General features: G+C 46.7%; 1 protein-coding gene and 1 long non-coding RNA gene across 2 annotated transcripts in view; one reads left to right on the forward strand and one right to left on the reverse strand.

The window, feature by feature from the left end:
• PI4KA (phosphatidylinositol 4-kinase alpha) overlaps positions 1–18814 on the forward strand; it is a 100875-nt gene extending 82061 nt beyond the window's left edge. The window contains exons 38-55 of the mRNA XM_080985010.1: positions 82–161; positions 1062–1255; positions 1980–2070; positions 2986–3153; positions 3941–3994; positions 4370–4490; positions 5009–5138; positions 6943–7013; positions 7517–7589; positions 7815–7885; positions 9573–9682; positions 10807–10911; positions 11332–11457; positions 12288–12408; positions 14214–14373; positions 14861–14950; positions 16962–17045; positions 18080–18814. Of these exons, the coding sequence (XP_080841136.1) occupies positions 82–161; positions 1062–1255; positions 1980–2070; positions 2986–3153; positions 3941–3994; positions 4370–4490; positions 5009–5138; positions 6943–7013; positions 7517–7589; positions 7815–7885; positions 9573–9682; positions 10807–10911; positions 11332–11457; positions 12288–12408; positions 14214–14373; positions 14861–14950; positions 16962–17045; positions 18080–18131 (1901 nt within the window). The 3' untranslated portion in view covers positions 18132–18814. The remainder of the gene's footprint in view (positions 1–81; positions 162–1061; positions 1256–1979; positions 2071–2985; positions 3154–3940; positions 3995–4369; positions 4491–5008; positions 5139–6942; positions 7014–7516; positions 7590–7814; positions 7886–9572; positions 9683–10806; positions 10912–11331; positions 11458–12287; positions 12409–14213; positions 14374–14860; positions 14951–16961; positions 17046–18079) is intronic.
• Positions 1–20878, reverse strand: part of LOC308465439 — a 272654-nt gene that overhangs the window by 105239 nt on the left and 146537 nt on the right. The gene's annotated exons all lie outside the window — the stretch shown is intronic.

Consider the following 20878-nt stretch of genomic DNA (forward strand, 5'->3'; position numbering starts at 1 on the left):
AATTGGTCCGCCATCAGAAACCCTTACAGAGCAAGAAGATATGAAAAGAGACTTGAGAAAGCTCACTGTGTTCTTTTTAAGGAATGTCCAAGAAGACCAATCGAGGTACCCAGCTTCACAAGTACTACATGAAAAGGAGAACGTTGTTGTTGTCACTGCTGGTAAGCTGCTTTTACTTCTTCAATAGAGTGGATTTGGCTTATTACACTTTTGTTAGGCACCAGTAAGCAAGAGTTGAGTTAAGGTAGTGAAGGAAAACGCAGGAAGCTGTTCTGTTCCAGGCCAGACTGTTTGTCCATCTAGCCCACGGGTAGACAATACAGTGGTACCTCGGGGTTAAGTACTTAATTCGTTCCAGAGGTCCGTTCTGAACCTGAAGCACCACTTTAGCTAATGGGGCCTTCTGCTGCCACCGCGCCACCTGAGCACGATTTCTGTTCTTATTCTGAAGCAAAGTTCTTAATCTGAAGCACTATTTCTGGGTTAGCAGAGTCTGTAACCTGAAGCGTATGTAACCCGAGGTACCACTGTATGATAATGTCCAGATGCTGCTGGGCCACAACTCCCATCATCCCTCCTCCAATGCTGGCTGGGGCTGATGGGAGTTGTAGTCCAACAGCATATGGAGAACACCAACTTGGCTACCCCGATCTAGTTTAGTCTAGTCTAGTCTCCTCCCTCTGACAGCAGCTTTCCAGGGTCTCTATAAGGCAGGCTTCCTCAAACGTGGCCCTCCAGATGTTTTGAAACCACAATTCCCATCATCCCTGACCACTGGTCCGGCTAGCTAGGGATCATGGGAGTAGTAGGCCAAAAACATCTGGAGGGCCGAGTTTGAGGAAGCCTGCTATAAGGGGTCTTTCCCATCACCTTGCAACATGATTATTTGAATTGGAGATGTCATGAATTGGACCTGGAATCTTCTGCATGCAAAGCAGCTGTCCTGCCACAGAGCTGTGGTCTGTCCACACAATGCATGCATACTATATGTGCAACGTTTCATCTTTGATCTGACAAAACTTTGTTTTCTCTCCTTTATTTATTTACTTTTCCCTCCGAAGGCTACTGAGATCGAACGCCTCATTACATGGTACAATCCTCTCTCATCCCCGGAGCTGGAGCTGGATCAGACCGGGGAGAACAGCGTTGCGAACTGGAGGTCAAAGTATGTCAGCTTGAGTGAGAAGCAATGGAAAGATAACGTCAATCTGGCGTGGAGTATTTCGCCTCACCTGGCCGTCCAGCTTCCCACCAGGTGAGAGTCCCTGTTTAAGGAGGAGACGAGACTTCATTCCACTGTTCTTTTCAGGGCAGTGACCTTGCTACTTCGACCTTTTGAAGTTGCCGTGAGCCAGTGTGGTGTAGTGGTTGAGAGCAGTAGTCTCGTAATCTGGGGAACCAGGTTCGATTCCCCGCTCCTCCACATGCAGCTGCTGGGTGACCTTGGGCCAGTCACACTTCCCTGAAGTATCTCAGCCCCACTCACCCCACAGAGTGTTTGTTGTGGGGGAGGAAGGGAAAGGAGAATGTTAGCTGCTTTGAGACTCCTTTGGGTAGTGCTAAAGCAGGATATCAAATCCAAACTCTTCTCTTCTTCCTTGTGAAATATTTGGGCCTATCTGATTTTGGCATCTTGTGAAACAGACCTCTTGATAATATGTTGGCTTCAATATGCCCTCCTGCAGAATGCAGCGATCAGTTGGCCATGAGACTATCTTTGAGTTATCCCAATCCCAAGCTGTATATGCCTTTGCACACCAATACAAGCACCTCAAACCTAACCTAGGTTGACCATCTCATTGAGAACTACTAGGCCTCTACTTGGCCAATCCATCCTTTGCTCTAAAGGCCAACTCCTTTGGGCCAAAGCTGCAGTACCAAATGACGTTTCTCCCACCTCCTGATGACAAGTAGGGAGAAGGGACCGCGTCGTGTTCATTGTGTCCCAGTAATCCGTTCAAACTGCTTGTCGCTCCTAGGTTTAAAAACACGGAAGCCATCGGAATGGAAGTGACTCGTCTCGTCCGCTTGGACCCAGGAGCAGTTAGCGATGTGCCAGAAGCAATAAAGGTAAGTGTCTGTGCTTGTTCTAGCTGTGCCTGTAACCTAATGCGGATTGCTTACGAACACCACGGGAAACACGTTTGCTGCTCTGAAGATGCTGCTTTAGGCCCAAAGGGATCAGGCATCATTTTCCTGGATGCTGTAGCATCATCTAGCCTTCCTTAACCTGGATGCCTCTGGATGTTTTGGACTGCAGGGCCAGCATCTGCTTATCTTAATCAAGCTTGCTGCATCATGACCCTTCAGGCTATGCCAGGGGTCCTCACCCTATGGGGGCCTTTGGGGGAATGTGCGGTGGCCAAAATGCCTGACACGGAGCAAATTCTGTACCATGTAAAAATAAATAATCAGATTCCGGCCCCTCTTTCCATGTGAACGGGGCAGACACAGGAGCAACAGGCGTGGGTGTCCTTTCGCAGCTTGTTTGGTCCCAAGAATTTCTTCCGTTTTTTCAAAATCGCAAAGGTGCAGCATACTGGTTTTTGTAACTATGGGGCTTAAATCTGTGGGTGGTGAGAATGGGCCTTTTCTGCGGTAGTTCCTTGTTTGTAGAATGCTCTCCCCAGGGAGGCTCACCTGGTGCCTTCGCTTTAGGGGCCAGGGGAAAACATTCCTGTTCTCCCAGGCCTTGGACTGATTAAACAATGGGGGGGGGGGGAATAGATTTGTTTGTTATGCATTTTTGTTTATTATGTATTTTTGTGCTTTTATACTGTAAACCGCCTCAGTGTTCCTCAGATGAAGGGCAGTATATAAATTTAACAAACAAGCGAACAAGTGGTGTTTAAAGGATTAGCAGAAAGGTACAGCATTCTTCAGTCTTGCTTCTTTCCAGTGAGCCCTCCTCCAGTTTGACCACTTGAGTGACTCACTCCCATCTTGGCTTTTTGGTTCATTATTTCCCCCCCTTTCTGCTTTCAGTACCTTGTCACGTGGCACACGATAGATGCAGACGCTCCTGAGCTGAGCCACATCCTTTGCTGGACGCCGACAGACCCTCCAACGGGCCTTTCTTATTTTTCCAGCATGTATCCTCCTCATCCTTTGACAGCTCAGTACGGAGTTAAAGTCCTTCGTTCTTTCCCTCCGGTAAGAAACCCAGCCTTTTTTTTACAGGACGCTCTTAGAACTCAAGGGACGCGGGTGGCGCCGTGGGTTAAACCACAGAGCCTAGGACTTGCCGATCAGGAGGTTGGCAGTTCAAATCCCTGCGATGGGGTGAGCTCCCATTGTTCGGTCCCTGTTCCTGCCAACCTAGCAGTTTTAAAGCACGTCAAAGTGCAAGTAGATAAATAGGTACCACTCCGGCAGGAAGGTAAACGGCATTTCCATGCGCTGCTCTGGTTTGCCAGAAGTGGCTTAGTCATGCTGGCCACATGACCCGGAAGCTGTATGCCGGCTCCTTCGGCCAATAAAGCGAGATGAGTGCCGTAACCCCACAGTCGGCCACGACTGGACCTAATGGTCGGGGTCCCTTTACCTTTACCTTTACCTTAGAACTCATTTGTGCAAAATTAGGGATTTTGGTTTATTGTCTTGGTGTGCTAGAGGGGAGGAGCAGGACTGCCCTGATCTATTAACGTTACTGTGACAATATTTTCATTTTAAATGTTACGTGGTGGCCCTTGACAGCATCAGGTTGGGGACAATTAGTACCGCATCTCTATTTGTTTTCTTCAAGGTGGGGGCCAACGGGTAGTTGTCAGTAATATTCGTGACGGTAAGGGAGCAATCTGTTTCTGAAGTCAGGATTAGGTTAAATGTGTTTGCTCTTTCAAGAGAAATTTTTTTCCCTTCCCTAACTTGAGAATAAGCAAATCCTAACTGCTTTTCTCTTTCTTCTTTTCTCTCTTCTTTCCCTATTCATACCTTCCAGGATGCCATTTTATTTTACATTCCACAGATCGTGCAGGCACTTCGATATGATAAGGTAAGGCTGCACAAGTACTGAACAAGCCAGGAATCCTTCTTTTAAGCGTAGTCATAGAATCATAGACCAACAGCATCTGGAAGGATCTGGGTTGCGGGAGGCCAGAATAAGATCTTTACAGGCGGATGGATTCATGTGTGAGTGGGTGGTCTGTTATTGTTGGCATCTGTCTGTCTTGGAAGACGGTGGAGGAGTGTGCCTTTGGGGGCAAAGTCAAACAGTTGGAAGCTTGTGGCTGCAAAGACCGATATGGGAGAAATACGTTTTGTTGCAGCTGCGGAAGGTGAAGCACTCGGTTGGGCTTCTAAAGATGCACCACAGGCCCCGTTCTTGGGGGAAATCCTCTGGGTAATGGGACTCCTTGCTTTTTCTCAGATGGGCTACGTGAGGGAGTACATCTTGTGGGCAGCCGCCAAATCCCAGCTGCTGGCTCACCAGTTCATTTGGAATATGAAAACCAACATCTTCTTGGACGAAGAGGGGCATCAGAAAGACCGTAAGTGCTTTATACCTTGGGCTGTTTCCCGACATCAGGGGTGGGGGCCCTTTGACTGTCACGTGATGATGGGACTACAACCCCCATCATTCCATCATCATCATCAGCCAAGCTGATGGGAGCTGGAGTCCAATCATATACATAGAGCCACAGCTCCCTTATCTCTGCTTTCCAAGTTCCTTGGGTTATGAAGCTTGTGGTGCCACCATTTTAAGCCCTCCACCAAAGTTCCCATTACCCAAATGTCATTTTTCAAAAAAAAAACCACCACCTTGCTGATGAGCACATGAGTCCACCCAGTCTGGCTGAGGGCATTTGTGGCTATCAAGCAGTTTTCAGCACGGACGTTGAGGACATGCATTTCTACCCACGGCCCCACCCTGCCCAATTAAATAGGATTTTGGTGTGCTCATTCCCAATGTTTTTACTCCTCGGAAAGCACATTTATTGCGAAGCGGTTTTGGAGAAGGTAACACTGAGTGTCTCGTGTTCCTCCCTTTGCTTGACTCTTCACGCAGCTGACATTGGGGAACTGCTGGAGCAGCTGGTTGAGGAAATAACGGGCTCATTATCTGGGCCAGCAAAGGAGTTTTATCAACGTGAATTTGATTTCTTCAATAAAATCACCAACGTTTCAGCCATCATCAAGTAAGTAATAGACGCTCAGAAGATTGTCCTGACAATTAGTGGTCATGATTGCTCTGCCTGGGGCCTGAATCTCCTCCACCCCCTCAACCTTGGGGAGCGGTCTCCCCAAAAGATATTGGGGGGGGGGGCAAACAGCTTGGCCTCCATGAGTTGGCGCCTCTGATTTTGGATAAAAATTTAATGGGTTTTTTATGTTGCTGTAACACACCCCCCCCCCCCGATATCTTGTAAGAGGGAGGTATATAATTAACTTATACAAATAAATTAATTAAAATGATTTTTCTCTCTGCTTAAAATATTGCTGGTAAAAACCTCCTTATGGCTATATAATGTGTATTTCTTTGAATGTCTGAATATTATTATTATTAGTATTTAGGTTTATGTTTCTAAATACGTTGCAAGTTGCTTTTAAGACCTCTGTATCACAAGCGACTAACAAGTCTCATCAATAATAATAATAATCATAATAGCAATAAAACTGCTAGCATATTTGCAGAGCTATGCAGGGTCCGGGTTTTTTTCAAATTGGATGGGGGGCTGTGTGTTGATATTCCTGCTTTTCCTGCATTGCAGGGGGTTGGACTTGATGACCCTTGGGGTCCCTTCTAACTCTGATTTTATTATCACTGTCATGCTGTGTTATAAACTTTATTCTGCTGAAGACTTTGCATTTGTAGTAATGTGTGAAAAAAGGAAATACGAGCTAGTTATACAAGATTGCATTGTCAGGTCTGTAATCTGTATAGTAAATAAATGTATCTATATTTGCATTTAAGATTTGCCTGCCCAGTATGTTTAAACTTGGGCCATTGGTTCTCTTTGCATGATGTTTTTGTGGTTTAGCTGTTTGACCAAGAGCTCTTTTATCTTAATTCCCCAAACGGTGACTTGGCCAAGAATAACCTTTTAACTTGATTGCATGACGGAAAGCCTCCTGAACCTTGAGAGCTGACCCTTTTGAGGCACAAAATACCTGCTGTTTACTTCTGGCTCTGGGTGGAAACCCCAAACTCTTTTATTGAGCATCTGCTCTCATTGGGCAATGACATAAATAAATAATAATAATTTGTCCAGTAGCACCTTAGAGACCAAGTAAGTTTGTTCTGGGTATAAGCTTTTGTGTGCATGCACACTTCTTCAGATAACAATAACAATAACGTCTTCAGGTATCTGAAGAAGTGTGCATACAGGCAAAAGCTTATACCCAGAACAAACTTACTTGGTCTCTAAGGTGCTACTGGACAATTTTTTAATTTGACTGCGTCAGACCAACATGGCTACCTACCTGAATCTGGGCAATGTCATATTTTGCAAAAGTAAAACTCTTTTTGTAGACCCAAACTTATCTTCAGGTGACAAAAAAAATATTGGTCCAGTTTAAGTCTGTTTGGTGTATGGTAAAACTGCATCACCACTCGCATTGTTGTCTGAATTCCTGGGCCTTTTAGATTTTCCCGTCTTGTTGGTATCCAGCTATTCCTCTCTTAGAGTAATACCACCTCAATAAGCATCTGCTCATCCTCCCTAGAGAAAGCTGGAAGAGTGGCTTCCAGCCAGTGGCCAATAGCCTCAAGACGAAAGTCCTTGTGCTGTCTCCTGGAGCCAAGCTGTAGGCTTTTAATACCTCTGAGCTTGGATACAGCAGACAAAACACACTCACAGGATCGGCCGGTTCCAACCTCACCTTTTCTGCTATCAGACCCTCCCAGTGCTTGTGCGGCAGATTTCCTCATTCAGGTTCAAACACAATCTTCTTCTTCTTTTTCCTCCTCCTCCTCCTTTTCTTCTTCTCCCCCCTCCATAGGCCTTACCCTAAAGGCGACGAAAGGAAAAAGGCTTGTTTGAGTGCTTTGTCCGAGGTGAAAGTGCAGCCCGGTAAGGAGATGAACAATTATTATAAAATTTCTTTTCTTTTGGCATCGACGCACAGGAACCATTTTGTTTTTATTGATCTTGTGTGAGCTGCCCAGGGAGCTTTTTCAGCCGAAATAAATAAACCGTAGCTGAAATACACGCACACACCCCTCCCACATTACTCCATCTTTATCCCACATGTCAGTCAACCAAGCAGCATTTCTCAACGCTTGCTAGCTGTTAGTGAAAAAGCGTAGCTAACCATTTTTCCAAGTAATTATACCACTGGCAAACAAATTGCCGTGTGTGTGTGTCCATGGGAATTAAATTTCCTTCTGCGGAAGAGCTTGGGTTCCTTCCAAAGGCTGCAGGCTATGATCTGAATGTGATAGCCACATTGTTTCAGACACTAATTCCTGGACCAATGTGCAAAGCGATAAGAGGAATTCCTCGTTGAGTTCATTATCGCACCAACAGGGCAGCGTCAAGTTGATTTACCGGGGAATTCTCTTTCTCTTGGACAGGTTGTTATCTGCCCAGCAACCCCGAAGCGATTGTCTTGGACATCGACTACAAGTCAGGAACTCCGATGCAAAGGTATGGTGGCCTTGTTTTCTTCCTCAGCTCAGTTTGCCTCCAGTCATAAAGACTTGGATTCCCTTCCCCTTCTGAACCCAGGGGTGGGGGGTGTCTGTGGACTACAGCTTCCACCATCCCTTGCAGCCAACATGGCCAATGGTCAAGGGGCTGCAGTCCAACCACATCTGGCCCATTTCCATTCTGTATTATTATTCACTTTTCCTACTCTTAATGTCCTTCCAGCGCTGCCAAAGCACCTTACTTGGCCAAGTTTAAGGTGAAGCGGTGCGGAGTCAGCGAACTCGAAAAAGAAGGTCAGTACAGTAGCTTCCCAGTACATATGATGTTGTCCCATTTACATTAGAGTTTCCTGCAGTGTATTCCTTTATTTTAGCTGAAATGTAACAATCCTTGGTTCCCCTTGAAGAAGAATATAATTTACATGGGTGTATTCCATGTGCTTTTCATATCGAGTGCCTGTGAGTTATAAGGAAGTGATTGTTATAGTCAGTAAGATCAACCTTTTCCATGAAGCCTTTGGCACAGTCCCCTAGACCCTATGACCTTACTGTGTGTCTAAAGGTAAAGGTACCCCTGACCATTAGGTCCAGTCGTGACCGACTCTAGGGTTGAGGCGCTCATCTTGCTTTATTGGCCGAGGGAGCCAGTGTACAGCTTCCGGGTCATGTGGCCAGCATGACTAAGCCTCTTCTGGCGAACCAGAGCAGCGCACGGAAACGCCGTTTACCTTCCCGCTGGAGCAGTACCTATTTATTTACTTGCACTTTGACGTGCTTTCGAACTGCTAGGTGGGCAGGAGCAAGGACCGAGCAATGGGAGCTCACCCTGTCATGGGGATTCGAACTGCTGACCTTCCAATTGGCAAGCCCTATGGTTTAGACCACAGCGCCACCTGCAGAGGAAATAACTGTATATCCTTTCCCTGTTTGCTGGAGCCTCCTCATTTCTGTTGTGTGAAACTTTCTACGTATTTCTTTATTCTACTCATTTGGTTCCTGTCTGACCTTTCGATCCAGAAAGATTGCTGGGATTACTTTTACCTCCTGTGGAACATGGCATAGCTCTGCAGTTGCCTCTCCTCTCTTTCAGTGGTGGCTGGTGCCCATTGCGGCTGGTTGGGTGAAAGACAGGGGAGGCCGACAGTAGGTGGCGCCAGAGCCAATGACCAGCAGAGCCAGCTCAAGCTAGCTTTGTCTCCCAATCCTCCTCCACCTGGCTGGCTAGCTATTTATCTATTTATCTATAGCACATTCAGTATAGAAAATCCAATAAAAAACAGCAACAGAACCATTCTAATAGGAAACTCAGAAACAAATGATGATTATTTTTTAAGGGAAGGAGAAGTAATATTTTAAAGATCGTATCCGAAAATATCATCCTGCACATTAGGCAGGAAAAACCAGATGCACAAATATAGGGTGGGGGACGTCTGGCTTACTAGCAGTACATGTGAAAAGGATCTGGGGGTCTTGGTGCACCACGAGCTTAACATGAGGCAACAGTGTGATGCAGCAGCAAAAAACAAAAAAACTAATACTATTCTAGGCTGCATCAACAGAAGTATAGTTTCCAGTTCAAGGGAAGTTATAGTACCACTCTATTCTGCCTTGGTCGGACCACACTTGGACACCACAATTTAAGAAGCTGGAACATGTGCAGAGGAGGGCAACCAAGATGATCAGGGGTCTGGAAGCTAAGCCTTATGAGGAGCGCTTGAAGGAACTGGATATGTTTAGCCTTGAAAAGAGGAGACAGAGGAGATATAATAGCCATCTTCAAATATATTAAGGTCTGTCACATGGAGGAGGGAGCATGCTTGATTTCGTCTGCTCTGGAGTGTAGGACTTGAACCAGTGTCTTCAAGTTGCAAGAAAGGAGATTCTGACTTGTTGTCTCCTTCTCTTGGCAAGCTTGCATGGAGTTCCAGCATTTCTTCTCCCCAGTGCATTTGGTTTTACTTGGATTTCACACGCTTTCTAGGTCTGCGCTGTCGTTCGGACTCCATAGACGAAAGCGGAGAAGATGGGGTAGAGAGCAAGAAGATTTGCTGGCAGGCAGCCATCTTCAAAGTGGGCGATGACTGCAGACAGGTAAGGAGGCTGCAAGCCCTTTCTCAGCAACGACGAGTTGATCTGTGGCAGTAATAAATGCGCATACTTTTATTTATTTTTTTGGCTTTCTCCTGAGAGCAAAAAAACCCATGCCTGCTGCCCCATTACGTACATAGGCTGTTACTCTGAGTAACTCAGTTGGATAATGACTTCAGAATTTATTGCAAGCAGTGATATCTGAGCTATTTATTTATTTTTATCGGTAAGATTTTTCTCCCTATCTTTTTCAAAAGGGGTTTTCAAGGTGGCTCACTGTGCAGAGTGACATGAAGGGGCTGCCGTGGTAGAGCTGGGAATGCCCCCTGTCTGAAAGGGCCCCCCCCCATGGCAGCAAGCCAATATAGACCAAGGTGGTCCCAACACATGGCCCGAGGGCCACATGCGGCCCTCGATGCCCTTTTCGGCAACTGTTGGCAACATTTGACACCTGCAGCCCTCGTGCTTCCTTCCCAGAGCTGGGCAAGGAGGTGCTGGGACTTGGGTCTGGCAGGTCCCACCTCCTTCCCAAAGCTCTCTCAAGCTTTGGGAAGGAGGTGGGTGGGCTCTAGGATCCTGCCAGAGCCTCATGCCTCCTTTCCCAAATCCCGGTGCCTCACTTAAGTGGCTATGAGAAGGTGCACAAGGGCTGGGTGTGTCAAATTTTGACCTCACTCCCCAACCCCAGTGTGACAAGACAATGTGCAGTCCGCGGGTTCCATGTCAAAGTGTTCATGTGGCCCACTTGTTATGAAAAGTTGGGCTGCCCTGATATAGACACTGCTGAGCTAGATGGAACAGTTGTTTGGCTGTGTATGAGACAGCGTCCTATGCTTAATAGGAGCCTTCTGCAACTGAGCCAACTTAAAGCTTGCAGCAAAGAAAGATGGAGAAAAAGCCCAGCGTGCCATCCTCTCTCGTGGCATAAGTAAGGCATGTTCTAGCTCTAAGGCTATGCTTTGAAGCACACTGTTGAGATTAAGTGGACGTGCTCCAGCCATTGGGCTCACACAATTCCCTGCCTCCTTCGGCCAAATCGGTTTCAAATCCAGTTGCTTGCCTCTGTTTGCCTCTGCTGAATCTGATTTAGTTTCCTCCTAACATGTCTTCCATGTGTTGCTAAACAGGACATGCTGGCGTTGCAAATCATTGACCTCTTCAAGAACATATTTCAGCTGGTGGGTCTAGACCTGTATGTGTTTCCGTACAGAGTAGTGGCCACAGCCCCAGGGGTGAGTATTTACTTATTGACTCTTCAAATGGAAAGACAGGATTTAGTGCCCCTGGGAAGGGGCAACTTGCCACTCCTTTTCGAAATCCCATATATCTCTAACAATGTGAGTGTTTTTCTCTGACAAAGCTCCTTTTCCTCTTGCAGCCTCCAAGCGGTCCTCTATATGGGGCTGCACAACTATAACTCCCATCAGTCCCAGCAAGCATGGATGATGGGAGTTGTAGTTCGGCGTCAGCCGGAGGGCCAAGGGTTCTGCCTGCCTATTCTAAAATGTGTTCCTGACCTTTTATTGTATTGTATTTCTATACGATGTGCAGCACCTAGCACATACCGGCAACGTTATTTTTTAAAAATGAGCCTTGCTGTATGGCAAGGTCCATGAGTTGTGGTCATTCATCTTCCTGCTTTCTTCTCCTAGTGTGGCGTCATCGAATGCATTCCTGATTGTACGTCCCGTGACCAGCTGGGCAGGCAGACAGACTTTGGGATGTATGACTACTTTACAAGGCAGTACGGAGATGAATCAACCTTGGCTTTCCAAAAGGTATTCTGCCCGATGCTGAGCCAGACTTGGTTGTGGTAGTGATTTAACAACACCCCTCCACCCCCCACTCATCCACCCCCAGCCTGCAATAAGACCTGCACCACCAGCCCGTACTCTCAGGAGGTTTAGGAAGAGATTTGCTCTCCCTGACATTTGTATTTTGCTGCTGTCAGCCTCCTCTAGAGTCAGGATATGGGAACTGGCTGTATGTAATCTACCCTTCCTCTCTGAACTATATTTAAGCCAGGCTTTTTGGAGTACAGCAAGACCAGTACCAGAAACTTTATTTAACTTTCGTTTTTGCTTTATATTTATGTACCTAAGCCTAGATTTGGTGAGGGTTATTTTTTTGTAATAATGAATTTATTCTGTGTTTGCTAAATTGTTGGTTTTTGTCACTTTGAATTTACTGGCATGTTCTGTATTTGGTATGTTTGCATTTCCAGTATTCTCTGTTTTTATGTTTTGGATGTTTGCCATAAGCTGCTTTTGGCGTAGCTCGTTGTAGGAAAGCGGCTTATAAGTAAAACCAATCAACCAGCCGATATAATAACAGCCAGGGATGCAATTCAGCAGCACCCCAAGGGCTACACATGTGTCATTTTTTAGAGGTCAAAAATTAAAGGCACCCCCCAATTCTTCAAAAGTCAACTTAATCAGCCCTGTAAAATTGTTTGCTGCAAGACTCTGACAAAATTATTGGTTTCAGAGATACCGACTTCTACCCCACTCTTCCTATTATCTCTGTAGTTTCTCAGTGATGATCTGAAATTTATATTTCTTTTTCTTTGCTTAATCTAACACTACCGACACTTGACTCATCCTTGCAGGCTCGTTACAACTTCATCCGCAGCATGGCTGCCTACAGCCTCCTGTTGTTCCTGTTGCAGATTAAAGACAGGCACAATGGCAACATCATGCTGGACAAACATGGACACATCATTCATATTGGTTAGTTCACTCCTTGGTTTTGTTCTGTTTGTTTGTTTGTTTTTGTCATTGAGAATTTTATTCTTTTCTGCACAACACGAATGCATGTAAATACGTTCTTACGCAAGGACATATCCAGTTAGAGAAACAGCAGTAAGTAACGTTGAAATATACTGAAATTAAACACCAAAACAGTTATTTATATTCCATGCAATGTGTTTCAAAGCATTATAAACTGTTACCAACCTCAGGTAAGCTACCATGTCTTAGTTTTCATTGTTTAAATCTAATAAAATTGTTTCATTTAGCCATTGTTGTAAATTCCCCACAATGTTTCTACCCATTCTCTTATAGTTGGAATATCAGAAAAACTCATGGTGTGCTGGTTAGACTCTAGGGCTGAGGAGAGCTGGGTTCAAATCGTCTCTTGCCTGCGAAACTCAGAAGGGGGCCTTGAGCTAGTCGCCATCTCTCATCCTAACCCGCTTCACAGAGTTGTTGTGAGGATCGAAAGGGAGTGGAAAACTCTCTATGCTGTCTGGAGCTCCTTCAAGGAAGGGATATAAATGTAATAAATAGGTAAAGGGGACCCCTGACCATTAGGTCCAGGTGCGGACGACTCTGGGGTTGGGGCGCTCATCTCGCTTTATTGGCCGAGGGAGCCGGCGTACAGCTTCTGGGTCATGTGGCCAGCATGACTAAGCCACTTCTGGTGAACCAGAGCAGCGCACAGAAACGTCTTTTACAGCTGTTTATCTACTTGCACTTTGACGTGCTTTCGAACTGCTAGGTTGGCAGGAGCTGGGACAGAGCAACGGGAGCTCACCCCGTCACTGGGATTCGAACCACCGACCTTCTGATTGGCAAGCCCTAGGCTCTGTGGTTTAACCCACAGCGCCACCCGCGTCCCACAAATGTAATTACCGTATTTTTTGCACCATAACACTCACTTTTTTCCTCCTAGAAAGTAAGGGGAAATGTCTGTGCGTGTTATGGAGCGAATGCCTGCAGGTGGCAGGGGGGATCTGCTGCAGTCGTGAGCAGAGGATCCATGGTTCCCCTTCCTTCCCTCCTCCGTGGTTACAAAGCATGGATCCACATGGATCCTCAGGATTTTTGCATTGGGCTACTCCAAACTCACTGTCAGATCACATGTCTGTGGCCACAGCATGAACCACAAAAATCATATATCCACTATTTCGTTTAGAATATTTTTTTTCTTGTTTTCCTCCTCTAAAAACTATGTGCGTGTTATGGTCTGGTGCGTGTTATAGAGCGAAAAATACGGTAATAAATAAAACCAATTGGTAGAAGAGGTGCTCATCTGTTTATGAATTCTTTTTGGCTTCTAATGTGTGATGTAAAATTTCATTGGTCCTTGTCTAAGGATGCTTAGGCCACACTTTCAGAGGCCAAGAGTTCTCTCCTAGCAGAGACTTAGAGTGCCTATATCCTCAAGACAAAACTGACGAGTGCAGGTGATGTTTAACCCTTTCCTGCCAGCTATTTCCCCGCTGAAAATCATGCGCCCTGATGAGGCTCAGGGTGTGTATTATAAATGCACACCCCAAACTTCAGAGGGGGGAGGAGCAGCACTTGGCGAGGTTGAGATTTTGAGTGGGAAAGTATCCTGTGCGGAAAGGGTAAAGGGTTCTTTTTCTCCCTGCCATTCCTTTTCCAGTCCTAGGCAGCCTCCGGTGGCTGCACTGCCAATTGGAGCCATGGGCATTGAGTACTTTTGAATGAGGGAGCAGAATGGGCTTGTTTGATCCTTCTTGTGTTTTGTTTGCTTCCCCTCTCTCTCCCCCCCCCCTTCCCTGGCACAGACTTTGGTTTCATGTTTGAGAGTTCTCCTGGCGGAAACCTGGGTTGGGAGCCAGACATCAAGCTGACCGACGAGATGGTTATGATAATGGGAGGGAAGATGGAGGCCACGCCTTTCAAGTGGTTCATGGAGATGTGCGTCAGGGGGTACCTGGCAGTCAGGTGAGGTGGCTTGCACTCTGGAGTTAATCTCGAGCCCTAATAATAATAATAAATTTATTATTTGTCCCCCGCCCATCTGGCTGGGTTTCCCCAACCACTCTGGGCGGCTTCCAACAAAGATTAAAAATACATCAAAATGACCAAATTACACCAAAGGCCAGCTCATCTTTCCCAAGGACCATTCCTGCAACTGCCTTGTGGTGGGAGGGGGGAGGTTGGCATCACAGCTGCCAATCCTAGAGGAACGGGGGCTGCCTTTGTCGCAGTAATTTCGTTATGGCTGATAGATTGCAGGTGGCAACCCAGCCTCATCGGCAAACGGGAGATGATTACACTGTGTAGATTTAATTATAGTAATAAGGTGTGGTCCACCCCCAGACCGAGTCCCTCTGGTTTTATTTTCTTTCTTCAGATACAGGAGAGGCTCTAATAATTCCCTCTCCTCTCTCTGTCCATGTCTATGTCTCTCCCCCCCCCCCTTGCGCAGGCCTTACATGGATGCCGTGGTCTCTCTGGTGACGTTGATGCTGGACACAGGGCTGCCCTGTTTCCGAGGGCAGACAATCAAACTGTTAAAGTAAGTCGTGCCTCTTTTCTAATGGCGGGGGCTGCCCTCTGGAAGCACAAGTTAAGCAGGCCTGGGCCCAGTTTGGGCCTGAATTGCAGCCTGCCTTGAGTTCCACACGGAGCTTTTTCTTAACGGGCACAGCCAGACTCAGAATGGGCAGCCATGGGGCGGGTCTGTGGGGAGGTTGCTGTTCAAAGAACAACATTTGGGCAATTCGAAAAATAAGGGTCGTGCAAAAGTTGCATTTTGTCCGTTGAGGTACAAAGTGACTGATAACAATAGGAAAAGCAAATCGTATAGTCTGTACTCCCCTAGATTTATTTATTTGAAGCGTTTGTGCCCCACTCTTCAGCCAAATAGGCCCCCAAAGTGCCTTACATGCAGCCAGTTAAAACAAGACAGGTCTCTGCCCACACGCTTTCCGTCTAAAAGGCACGATGCACAAGGGGAAGGGGATAGGGAGGGAAAGCAAAGTTGGGAACCATCCTTAAGTACTAGCTTTTACAGGTAAAGGTAAAGGTAAGGTAAAGGACCCCTAGACGGTTAAGTCCAGTCAAAGGCGACTATGGGGTTGCGGAGCTCATCTCGCTTTCAGGTCAAGGGAGCCGGCATTTGTCCACAGACAGCTTTGCAGGTCATGTGGCCAGCAGGACTAAACCACTTCTGGCACAATGGGACACTGACAGAAACCAGAGCGCATGGAAATGCCATTTACCTTCCTGCCACAGCGGTATCTATTTATCTACCTGCACTGGCGTGCTTTCGAATTGCTAGGTTGGCAGGAGCTGGGACCGAGCAACGGGAGCTCACTCTGTGGCAGGCATTCGAACCGCCGACCTTTTGATAGGCAAGCCCAAGAGGCTCAGTGGTTTAGACAACAGCGCCACCTGCATCCCCTATAGCTTTTACAACGACCAACTGGCACAGAAAGGCTGGAGGTACCTTATGGAGCTGGTCTTTCAGCAAAGCGAATGGGATGAGCCCCGCTTCCCATTTCTCCCCCTGTGGCAGCCTGATGGAATGGCTCCTCCTGGGTGACAGAAACACCCAGCTGGCCTGATGGAGCTGGTCTTTCAGCAGAGCTTGATGGAACAAGAATCCCGGGTCTTGAACGAGCATTCTTGTGTCTCCTTCCTCTGCCTAAGGCGCTCCTCAGAATACTGTCAAGTTCGCAGTTCTGAGGATTTCCTCCCACTCTTAACGCAGGCTTCCAAATGTCAAGAAGCGTGTCCTCTGAGCAAGGAAGCATCCCTGAGGAAAGGGCACAGGTGTGAAAGAGCAGCCCACACCTGGCGTGCAGATTAGAATCGCACCCCTCTGAGCAGTTCTAAATTTTCCTTTTAAAAAAGCAGCCCTGGTTCCATAAAGTGCAGTGAATTTTTTGTAGATTTTAAAAATTAATTTTCACAAAAATAAAAAGCTTGCATTCAAGAAAGAAGCATAAAATAAAACGTTTAAAACAACTGTATACATTGTCGGTATCAAATCCACATTATGGGATTACTTGAATCCCTGAAGTGCAGTGAATTAACTGAATGACCGAAGCGTGGCACGGCATTCAAGAGCGTAGGCATTGGATCGTTCCCATATCTGGAAGTGAAACAACATGGGACTTTAGAATAAATGGGATTAGGATCCAGCTGACGGGCATCAGCCAGATTTCCACAGAGCAGCCTGTGTCTCACTTTGTTGTCAGAATCAGAGGCTCTAACTAAGAGATGAGACATTTTTGTCCTCATAAGAACATATTCAAGTTGGAGCAACCACTGCCTCCTAGGAGGGCGAGTTCCATAGCTTGTGCTGCTTGAAGAAGTCCTGTTTTCCCCCCATCTCTCCTGAATCTTCCAACATTCAGCTTCATTGGATATCCACAACTTCTGGCGCTGTGTGAGAGGGAGAAATAACTTTTCTTCCTCCACTTTCTCCATGCCCATGCATGATTATGTCTCTTCTCACTTGCCTTTTCTCCAAACTGCAAAGTCCCAAACTCTTGAGATCTCCTCTGCTTCCTCCTTGACAGGAACAGGTTCAGCCCCAACATGACGGAGAGAGAAGCGGCCAACTTCATCATCAAGATAATCCAGAGCTGCTTCCTCAGCAACAGGTAGGCCTCTACGCTTCTGCTGGCTTATTTCCTGGCTGTTCTCTAGCGAAGGAACCCTTCTCAGCCCAAGGGCCGCATTTCCTTCGGGGCAACCTTCCAGGGGCCGCATCCCAATCGTGGGCTGGAGCCAGAGGCAAAACCAGGAGGAGCGATGAATGAGAATTGTACCTTTGGCGCAGTAGGCTCCATCCTCCGTCCAGACAAGTGGTATTACCACCCTAGCATTCCTTCTTCTGTAACTGACCCTTAGCAGTGAAAACAGTGGAAGCATCTGTATTTCCCTCAGTCTGCCCAGCTCTAAAACCCTAAAAGGAGCTTTATATGTACTGCCTCCCAAACCTCTTCCACACCGTCTAGGGCTAGATCTCCACTGATCTGGAAAACACTATTTAAAAACACGTTGTTTTCCATTGGTGAAAGATCGCTGCTCTACAGCACCCTCTGGTGTCACATTTTTATAACACCTTGTTCACGTGACCGTGGTACATTGGTTCTCAAACTTAATCCATTCCGGAAGTCCGTTCCAAAACCAAAGCGTTCCAAAACCAAGGCGCGCTTTCCCATAGAAAGCAATGCAAAATGGATTAATCCATTCCAGACTTTTAGAAACAACCCCTAAAACAGCAATTTAACATGAATTTTATTATCTAATGAGACCATTGATCCATAAAATGAAAGAAATAAACAGTGTACTGCAGTTACACAATCAGTCAATCAATCAGAAACTGAACTGGGTTCCATACAGTCACAAAAACAAAAAAGAGCCACAAAAACACAAAATAAACAGCAAAAACAGACAGACCTCAGTGTAACACTCAAAACGGAAGTGTGGCACTCAAAACGGAAGCGTAACACTCAAAACTGAGCATGTTCGGCTTCCGAAATAGTTCACAAACCAGAACACTTACTTCTGGGTTTGCAGTGTTTGGATTCCAAGTTGTTTGAGTACCAAGGCATTTGAGAACCAAGGTTACCACTATAACTCACCGGTGACCACTTCTGAATCGCCTTCTGTTTCGTTGCCTTTTTTCCAGGAGTAAGACCTACGATATGATCCAGTACTACCAGAACGACATTCCTTATTGAACCCAGACGGGGTTATCCTGGGGGATCCACAACCCCGTCTCCGTTGTTCCAGCCTAGAAACGTGATTTCCTGGAAGTCACTGTGTACTGCCTCCGGTCAATCCTCTCTGCGTGCGTGTGCATGTGAATGTGGGTGTGCCCATTTTACAGGACCCTTGTAACAATCAGCACCTCTCAAATAGTTCCTCTTATCTTCGCCAGGGTGTCCGTGTCCCTAGATTGCACAGCAGCTGGCTGCAGTTGCGGATTTTAAAAAAACCTGTCGCAGCTACGAATGAGTGTAAAACTCAGCAAGGAAACGATAAACCCGAGGAGTGTGGCGATTGCCAGGGGGTTTTGTTTTGGCTTTTGGAAGCAAGTTCCATTAAAACGCCCACTCTGTGGGATCCGGCAGCAGTCAAATGCTCTAGAGTCGCTGCTCAGTGCGGCGAGGAAGCATTAAGTTGATCTTGGTGAATGCTGTAGAAATTGTAATGATAATCGTCTGTAGGTGGTGATAGCCCTGCATCTCTGTTAATATTGTACTTTGCACTGTAAATGGTTCCTGCTCCACGGTCAGTATTTCGTACCTACATGAAGAATGTATTTCCTCCCTGTGTGGTTTTAAGGAGAGAAACTATCCAAGATATATTTAATCTATAAAAAAAAATGGAATTAAAAAAAAGAAGGCCTTAGGATACTTTACGTCTCTGCTCCAGCGTTTGTTTTTGTTTTTTTAAAATAATAAAAACAACCGGCTTTAGAAATCACGAGGATTAGGCAAATTCATGAAGAACAAAGGTATCGGCAGCTACTAGCCACAACGGTTGCCTCCACCGTCTTACCGGCTGCGGAGAATCACGGGTGAGCCGAGTGCTGTCCTGCTTGCAGGCCATGGCCAAAGGTCAGGAATGATAGGAGAGCAACATCTGGAGGTGGGGGCATCATGGTGGGCGTGGCCAGAGGCAAAAGTGGGTGGAGCAACAGATGCAAATTTTGCTTTCGGACAGTAGCTCAGTTTTAACACACACTTGAACACTCCTCTCCAGCCTCCATCTGGAGGAGCAAGAGGCCTTATATAATAATAATTAGAATTTATTATTTATTATTTATACCCCGCCCATCTGGCTGGGTTTCCCCAGCCACTCTGGGCGGCTTCCAACACAATATTAAAATACAGTAAAGCATCAGACATTAAAAGCTTCCCTAAACAGGGCTGCCTTCAGATGTTGTCTAAAAGTCTGGTAGTTGTTTTTCTCTTTGACATCTGCTGGGAGGGCGTTCCACAGGGCGGGCGCCACTACCGAGAAGGCCCTCTGCCTGGTTCCCTGTAACTTGGCTTCTCGCAGCGAGGAAACCGCCAGAAGGCCCTTAGCAGAGCCGAAGGGTTCTGTATTTCTGGGCAAGGTGCAACACAGAATCTCTTACCGCTTTGCAAAATACCCCATCCCTTCCCTGCTGTCATTGGGAATCCCGCATTCTTTCGGACAGAGGGTGCTTTTCCACACTGGCGTTGCCAGCTGCTCGGTTTGTCTCTGCACAAAAGACACCCCCCCCCCCGCCTAGAACAGCAGAAGCAAAATTTATAGCTTTGCATTTGCTGGGTTACTCAATCAGCACTATTCAAGTGCTAATTTTATTCTACGCGGTGCAGATCAGAAAGCTCAGGGAAGAAGCTGGCGTAGTAACTAGCCAGCGTGATGCAGTCGTTTGGACACAACATCGATTGCTCCCTCCCACACACCTCCTCACAAGCCCCAGAGATGTGCAGTTGAGTTTTCCTCTTCCCCTACTCTCCTTTGGGCACTGGAAGTTGTTACGTGGGGAAATTGGATTTTTAGGAGGCGGTGGACTTTGTAAACAGAACCGTGTACGCCACCTTGAGCCCCTTGGAGAAAAGCTGGGATGTAAATGCAAACAAAAAAGAGCAATAACAGCAAAACAGAGCGAGGTTTGTCCCACAAACCTCACCCAGTCCTCCCTGCCCACCTGCCTAACTTAAACACAGTTTCTTAGTCTCAGGGTTGACCTCACCAGAGAGGAGGATGGGGCAAGATTCAAATTAGTTGGCTGTGCCTCTGATTGGTTCTGGTTCCGCCTGCTGTTTCGACCCCTTTGCCTTCCACCTCACTGGTATGAGTTTAGCAGTTAAGAGTGCTGGACTAGGACCTAGTAGTCCAGGGTTCAAATCCTCACTCGCCCAGTTCACTGGGTGACCCCGGGCTAGTCGCTGCCTTTCAGACTGACCCTACCTCACAGGGTTGTTGAGCCGATAAAAAGCAGAAGGGGAGGAACATGCCAATCCCCTTGAGCTCCTAGGAGGAAAAGGTGGTATATAATGTAAAGGATAAAGAGAACAAATGGTCACAAGCCACCACTGACCCGGGGATCCTCAACATGTGCCCTGCCACTGAGCTATGGTCTCTCTGTGGTGTTCTCTTAAAAATAAGTTCCTCTCAGTAGCTTGTGCCACTGACTTCTGTGCTGATCAGGCTGACTCGACTCCTTGCAACGGAACTACCTGGCTTTAGAGAGATGCTTGATTTATGTTGCCATCACTGCTGTCATCCGTCTGTGTCGAGAGACAATGGAGTGCACCTCTGGGGGTGAAGTCACACTGTTGCATTGGCAGGACCAAAGTGACCACTCCGAGACGCAAACCTGAGTAGTATGTATGGAGATCCTGAGCTGCCCAGACGACAACAATCCCTTCTCGGCCTTGCTGATCGGACCAAAGGAAATACGTTTGGCACTGGCTTGGCTGGAGGA

Source organism: Podarcis pityusensis (genome assembly GCF_964106645.2).
Source record: "Podarcis pityusensis genome assembly, chromosome: 16".
Taxonomy (NCBI): Eukaryota; Metazoa; Chordata; class Lepidosauria; order Squamata; family Lacertidae; genus Podarcis; species Podarcis pityusensis.